The sequence below is a fragment of the Coloeus monedula genome (assembly GCF_965178545.1).
Source record: "Coloeus monedula genome assembly, chromosome: 1".
NCBI classification, from domain to species: Eukaryota; Metazoa; Chordata; class Aves; order Passeriformes; family Corvidae; genus Coloeus; species Coloeus monedula.
The window spans coordinates 126,501,715-126,509,146 of record NC_138781.1 but is presented as its reverse complement, the minus strand read 5'-3'; the positions used below and the strand labels follow the sequence as shown (position 1 = coordinate 126,509,146).

Below are 7,432 nucleotides of genomic sequence, written 5' to 3'. Positions count from 1 at the left end.
CAATAGCAGCCAAATAGTGCAGCCTTCATTTTATATTGGGTCTGTGTGTCCAGTGCCCCCAGAAGCAGAATGCACATCTGTTAAGATCAGGACCAAGATCACATTCTAGAAGAACCGCGTCTATTACATCTAAAAATCACTGTCAGAACCTGTAGGTCCACCAATTTAAATAGCTGGAAAATTGAATATTATACCCAGATACACAGTATTCTGGGAGGGGCAACAAAGCACAGACAAAGGGATGCTGTCTCTTACAAGAGAAAAAGCTTCCATCCCAACATGGCCTGCACTTGGAGCCTGAGTGCTGGTGAGGTAAGGCGTGGCTGCCGGGTGTTCAGGAGGCTGACTAAGTGCCTTCCATAGAAAATTTGTTCCCTAGAGAAAATAAGGAATAGTTTCACCAACAAGTGAACTGCTGTGACTGCAGTCTGCATGCATTGTGTGCCGTTCGCAGCCTTTCCTCAATTTTGTTAATGACGTGATGCCGGAGTGCCGGAGTTTTCTTTGACTCAGGATAATTATGGGCAGCGATTTTCCTCCTGCTGCCCAAAAAGCTACCTCACTGGCTGTGTGCTCCCGGCCGAGAGCCCCCACTGCCTTCACCAGCGGTTCCTAGGGCAGCCACACTCCTCCGTCTGCTCTGCTGCAGCCCAGCCAAAGCAGCGACCGTGCTGGAGCGTTCGAGTATAATGAAGTGCTGTAGTGGTGTTATCTCTCCCCATCTCTTCCGTCTTGCTCTGGTGGGCTTCCCTCTCAGAGTGAAACACAAGGAGGAGACTAACACAGTGTTTCCTCTTGCCTGATGTTTGCTTGTTATTCCAGCTAATTTGCTCCAAGAGAAGAAATAAACTGTGCTTGAAACAGCACCGTTAATTCTGATCCTTTTAGACCGATTGCGTATCTCCTGGCACCATTAAAAAAAAAAAAACAGAATTAATGAAAAAATACTTTTTTCTTTTTTTTTTTTTTTCCCAATTAAAGGAAACCCTCATCTCCCCCTCCTCAATCCCCTTCCCCCCCCCGGCTGATTGACAAAGTGAGCAGAATCCGTGTTCTCACACCAACGGGTATCTATTACATGAGAACTTTCTTCTGGCGCCAGGAGGTATTTAGAGAGTTTGCCTGGCTATTCCACAGGGGAAACCCTGCTGAAAGTTGGGGATACCTGAGCAAAATTCACTGCTGGCCAAAATCCGGGCAAAGCAGCGATCACACTCGATAGCGTCTCGTTATCGTTATTGCACTAGAAATGCCGGGGAGAAGAAGCAACTAACAGGGAGTGGTTTCTTCCCTTGGGGAAGATGTGCTCGTCTCGTGCTGCGGGGCGGGGTTCCCCTCTGGGTGAACTAGCGGCTCGAAGGACAAACATTTTTTTTGGTTTTGTTTGTTTGTTTGTTTGGTGGGTTTTGGTTGGTTGGCTAGGTTGGGGTTTTTGACGGTGGGAGTGTTGTTCCATTGTCTTTTTTTTTTTTTTTTTAATTTTAAAAGCATGTCCCTGCTGATGCCCAGGGTTGCTGAGCGAGAAGCATGAACCCTCACCACAGCCCGGGAGGTAAAACCAACCCCCCAGCCGTCGACGCAGGACACCAGTGACTTGCTTCACTCCTGTCGTCCAGCAACCCGCTCCAGCCGGGTTTTCCCCCTGGAGCCGAGGGTTTCCTCCGCCGGGCCGGCGATCCCCCAAGCACAGGCCGCCTCGCCGGCTCTCGGGAAGAGGAAAGGGACAGCCCCGGCCCGCGGCGAGCGAGGAGAGGGGCGGAGAGGAGGGGTTTAACCTCGGTTTGTGGTCCCTTCACCGAGTGAATCGTCGAGCATGTTCCTTGATGGCAAGGTTTGCTCTCGCTAGGCAAAATAAATTCTACTAAATACTTTTTTTGTTTTCCTTCCAGGGGTTCATTTATCATCTCCTGTTTGCTTTATTTGACACGGCTTGACCCACAGAGTAGTTTTTAATTTTGTTATATGGTGGAAAGCCACTTTTTAGGGAAGTCCCTCCCGCTCCCAAGACACACACACACTCATTTCCAGTAACTGCTCGGTTCCTGCCTCCTCCCGTGATGATTTGGGGATCCCCTGGGCTAGCTCACACGGAGTATCCCCATAGAGGTGGCCGCCAGGGGTCCAGGACATGGGTACCAGGATGCTGTCACCTCAGGAAACGACAAATAAGAGGGAATCCTTTAATCGTGCCTCTAGCCGTGCTAGACCTGTGGCTAAGGACAGGGTACCCGGGACATTGGCTGTAGCAAACAGCATTCCAGGTACAGGCGTTTTAAGCGGAGGCAAGATTGTTTGGGGAATGAGGGACAATCACACACTTCTCCCTTCATTCGGTGTCCTTACCGGGAAATCTGAGCCGAGAAAAGTCGTCTTTGTTTTAAGTGGCTTTAAGCAAAGCTTATTCATCCACCTGCTTTTCCTACCAGACCAGCCATCTCAAGCATTCATCACTTCGTGGCAGAAGCCTATCACGCCCTTCACACAGCCTGGATGTGTGTTGTAAGTGCTTGTGAAGAGATGAAGATTACCGCGTTTGCCAAACGCTGTCCTCCTCTCCTCCAGACATCCCGCCTTTCTCATCACCGCGGGAAAAAATGAATAAAAAAGCCCTTGTTACGTTTAGGTGTTTCTCAGAAAGTGTAGCTCACTTCAGGTCGGGGCGAACTCGGTAACACTGCTGATTTAGGGGAAAGGACAAATGCCAAAGAAAAGCCGTATTTAAAGCACTTTGTCGAGAACACATCATCTCCCTCCTCCACCCTGCTTTGTCGCTGCCAACACCCCAGAGAATGAGGGTGAAAGACACGGGGCTTTCAGCAGTTCGCCCTCCCATTCTCGGAGATAACCTGCGTTTTACGAACTTGGCCTCCGGTCATTTTTTTTTCTCTCCTGTTTTTTGCTATAATTTATTCTGAAACTTAAGGAAGAAAATGCCTCATCCCAGGCACCCTATGCCGAGTTGTTAGGGACGCGCTTTTGCCGCGGGGGCGGCGGCTCCTGGGCACAGGCGCCTCCCGGCCTGTCCGGGGATGTTCTCCGTCCTCGCCGGTCCTCAGCTGCGGCACGAAACACTCTCGCTGCAAAAAGTCAAGGAGGGATCTGGGTTTCGTGGACTCCTCTTTGCTTGGTGGGTTGGTTGCATTTATTTACCAAAATGCCTTGCGGAAAAATGTGAGAAAAAAAGCCCACTCAGCCCCAGTGAGACTCCCCAATTCAGGGATCTCCCCGCAGTGGAAAAAAGCTGGGGTTTTTTTGTCCTCAGAGCCAACAACGGCGGCAGACTCCCTGGGGGAGGGAGCCTCTGCAGCTTCTTCCCATGTAGAAGCTGTTCCAGCTGCTGCTCCAATCCCTTTACACACACACGCCAGAGTTTGCAAACCCAGGCTGCCCCTGCACCTCGCCCAGTATGCAGGGACAGACCACGAAACAGGGAAGGATGCCGGCCTCGGAGTTCGGGCACAGCTCCTAGTTTTATCTTTTAACGGAGAAAGGGGAAAGAGACTGCACCTGATAACGATAAAGTGTAAAATGCTGCCTTGATATACCAGCGACTTTCCTTACTCAGCTCGCAGAGAGCATAAAGGATCAAAGTCTTGACAAATGGAAGCATGATGTAATGCCCTGGCCCCATCAAAGACTTTGTCTTGAAAATGATATCTTCGTCAGGGTCGCAGAAATTAACGGTTTGATAGATGTGAGAGGAGTCAGGTCTGCTCGGTTACATTGGGTGTAAACCCGAAGTAAATCCTGACTTTCACTTCAGATTTACTCCACTGCATTTCCCATTTCCTTTACTAACCAAGAAGTAGGCAAAGACGATGTGAAAATCTGGCTCCTCTTCCCGCCCCTAGTCCTTTCATTAAATAAGTCAAGGTGTCCATTATGTGTCGCCTTTAATCGACCGAGGCAGGGATAGGCAGGAAAGGTGAGATTTGGCATTGTGGCTTTTAAGACTGGGTACCATTTTCTTCTTTGCTTAAAGAAATTCAGCACTTTCTCCCATTAATCTTTAGCAGGGAAAGGGTTCAGCCCGCACCTGTATAAACAACCCAGACAGGGGGAGAAAGTAAACCTATATCTCTTCCCCTGCAGTATCTTTATGTACATATATATATATATATATATATATATGTGTGTGTGTGTGTGTGGATAATGCAGTCTAATTGGGGAGGAAGAGCAACCCAAGTCCGCCGTGGTGCTGCCCCTTCCTCGTGCAGCATGTGGGACCCAGCCTGAGCATCGATCGTAGTGTCAAACCAAGTTCAAGAGATCCAGTTGCAAGATCAGCTGCCTGTATAGGTGGTTCAAGAAATGTCAAGTTTCACTTGGAAAGGCTGCCGTTAAACCCGGCTCTGATGTGGTTCTAGCCCCAGCGGGTGAAGTCGGGGTTTGCACAGCGTTAAGTGGCCTCGGTGAGCCCGCAGGGCTGGCAGGGAGGGAAGCAAAGCTGTGGGCCCAAAGGCGGCCGGCGGTGCCAGGAAAGTTGCGTAGCAGCAGCCGGGAAGGTTCCGCTCGGGATAGAGGGAAATGGAAGCGAAAAACCCTGGGCAGAAATTGCGGGACAAGATCTTTCCACCTGTTGTAGTCATTAGGTTCTTTTCTGAGAACTGCATTTCTATTCTGATTAATCATATCCAAGTTGTGAAAGCCAGCAAGGAACCAAACGCTAGTTCTTCATGTGTGAAAAAAAGGACGTTTTGGTGGAGGTGCAAGGGATACAAGCTGATGGTCGATTTCTTATTATTTTTTTTTTAATTTATACCTCTTGAATTTATATGTCAGCATTTCCATTGGATGCGGGGTCCTCCACTCACCCGTGGACTCTATAATAAAAGTTGTACTACGGAATTTGTTTTAAAAGCCAGTGAACAGCTTGAAAAGCTGTCTCGTTTGATTTGCTCTGTGACAGGTGTACACAGCCCAGTTAAATGGGTTTTAATTCATTTCTCTGAGGAGGGAGAAACCCTCAGACAAATACTCGCTACTGTCTGGAGGTTCACCCCAAATTAAGGACACTATCAAACCACAGTACGCCCGTTCCCAGCGACTTTTTGCATTGCTCCCCATACACCGCACACCCAGCCTCGAGTGCCGCATCTCCTGCTGCCTCTGCTCGCCCCGGCGGGTGCACCGGGACCGCACAGCCGCTTCCCGAAGCTGTGCAGGCAGGGGAAGAGCCCAGCGGGTTGGGGTCCCGTCCTGCCGCACCACTCGGCCGCAGGCGGGCTCCTACATTGGGAAAATCCCATGCCCCCGAAGGAAAGGCAAGAGAAAGAGCGAGTGTAGGTGGGCTAGGAGCAGCATTTAGACACAGGGAGAGGTGCGCTCCCCCCCTCAAAAACACTGGCGGGATCAGCCCTGGTGGTATTTTGCGTCCTCCGGGGCGAGAAGAGAGGTCTTTCCAGTGGGAAAGGAGTGACTCCCAAGAGCACGCACACACACGGAGACATCCCGCGTGTCTGTGCGCCCCTACACGCGTGCGTGTGTGCTCCCACACAGGGCTCTGACTCTGCGTACCGCCGCACCAGCCCCGCCGCGGACCGCGGGCCAGCGCGGAGAGGCACCGCCCCCGGCTGGGGGCTCCGCCGGGCCCGACCCCCGCCCCGCGCCCCTCTCCTCCCCTCCGCCCGGCAGATGGTTCGCTCCGCGGACACCCGATATATAGCGCTGTCAAGGGGCGCATCCCCCCTCCGCGCCCCCCCGCGCCCCCGCCCCGGCACGGACTCTCCGCGGCGGGGCCGCCCCGCTCTGGGCCGACTCGGCTCGGCCGTCCGCCCCCGCCTGCCTCCTGCGCTGCCCGCCTCCCCGCCGCCCGCCCGGGGCCATGTCCACGGGCTCCGGCAGCGAGGCGGAGGAGCTGCCCGAGATGGACCTGCGGGCGCTGCAGCTGGACTACCCGCCGCCGCCGGCCAAGCGCCAGCCCCGCGGCGAGCTCTACCCCTCGGGGGACAACTCCTCGGCGGCGGAGGAGGAGGAAGAGGAGGAAGAAGAGGAGGAAGAGGACGGCGAGGGCAGCTGCTCGGCGGGGCCGGCGGGCAGCGGCTGCAAGAGGAAACGGGCGCGGGGCGGCGGCCCCGGGGGCAAGAAGGCGGCGTCGGGGCCGCGGGGGCCGCCGCCCGAGGGGAAGCAGTCCCAGCGCAACGCGGCCAACGCGCGGGAGCGGGCGCGGATGCGGGTGCTGAGCAAGGCGTTCTCCCGGCTGAAGACGAGCCTGCCCTGGGTGCCGCCCGACACCAAGCTCTCCAAGCTGGACACGCTGCGCCTGGCGTCCAGCTACATCGCCCACCTCCGGCAGCTCCTGCAGGAGGACCGCTACGAGAATGGCTACGTCCATCCCGTCAACCTGGTACGGCGCGGGGGGCGGGCGGGATGCGGCGAGAGGCACCCGCGGGGGAACCCCCGGGCGGCGCTCGGGGCAGCCCCGCAGGGCCGGTGCCCCGGGCAGGGTGGCAGCGCTCAGGCCGTGCCCGCCCTGGAAGAAGCGGCGGGGCGGCCCTGGCTGCCCCGCAAATCCCCGGTGGCCCTCGCACCGTGGGCGACTCCAGGGCTGCGCTTGGGCTTCGGTGATGGCGGGTGTGTCAGTCCTGGGGAGTCGGAATAGGGGACCCTAAAGATTACATTCCTCGGGCATTAGGCAAGCTTAGTGTCCGAAAAAGGAGTAACTCGGTCTGCGGGCTGGCCTGCAGCACAAGCATAGCGTCATGAGTTCATCGGTACAGAATTAAACGCCCGATGCTTGTCACAGGGGTAAAACGTTTTCTTATATACAGCAGTGATTGTTTTGGAATAGTTTATATGCTTTTTATTTATTAAATGGTGCAAAGCGTTTCAAAGCAAGAGAAACGTTGCAGTCTAGATGAGAACATTGTTGCTAACCATTGCAGACCTTCTGTGGAGCATTTAATTATAATGAAAAACGTAATGAAAATATTTGTTAGAGGAACTCAGCTCTCTCTGTGCTTCCCACAGGGACTAAAACATGATGACGTGTTTGCAACTGAACCAGAGTTAGACATCTATCAGTAATAAAGCTCCAGTTTCATACAAGGATAAACTTTCTTTTAATATGAAATCCCTTTTTTTTTGCTTACAGACTTGGCCGTTTGTGGTTTCAGGAAGACCTGACTCTGACACCAAAGAAGTTTCTACTGCCAGCCGATTATGTGGAACTACTGCATAGTCAGACTAAATTGGAGATTTTTTTTATTTTTGTTGATCTTTTTTTTTAATGGGTTGGATATTTTTAAGAGCTGTGACTTATCGTCTCAGGACTAGAAGATGGGGCAAACCCCCATCTCTAACAGTGTTAAATCTGCATCCCTCATCATTCTTTCCCCTTAGTGTTTTGAGGGCAGATTATTTAAAGCAGTAAAGAATGGAGGCGGTTGAAATGATAGTTTTTATGAACTGACTGCAGCAGCTGAAGTCTAAG

The 7,432-nt window shown here is 53.0% G+C and overlaps 1 protein-coding gene across 1 annotated transcript; it reads left to right on the top strand.

The window, feature by feature from the left end:
• Positions 1 to 5,824: 5,824 nt before the first annotated feature.
• MSC (musculin) lies at positions 5,825 to 7,180 on the top strand (the record flags this gene model as incomplete). The annotated part of the gene is made up of 2 exons (XM_082283137.1): positions 5,825 to 6,346; positions 7,094 to 7,180. The coding sequence occupies 2 exons, from the start codon at positions 5,825 to 5,827 to the stop codon at positions 7,178 to 7,180; spliced, it is 609 nt and encodes a 202-aa protein (XP_082139263.1).
• Positions 7,181 to 7,432: the final 252 nt, after the last annotated feature.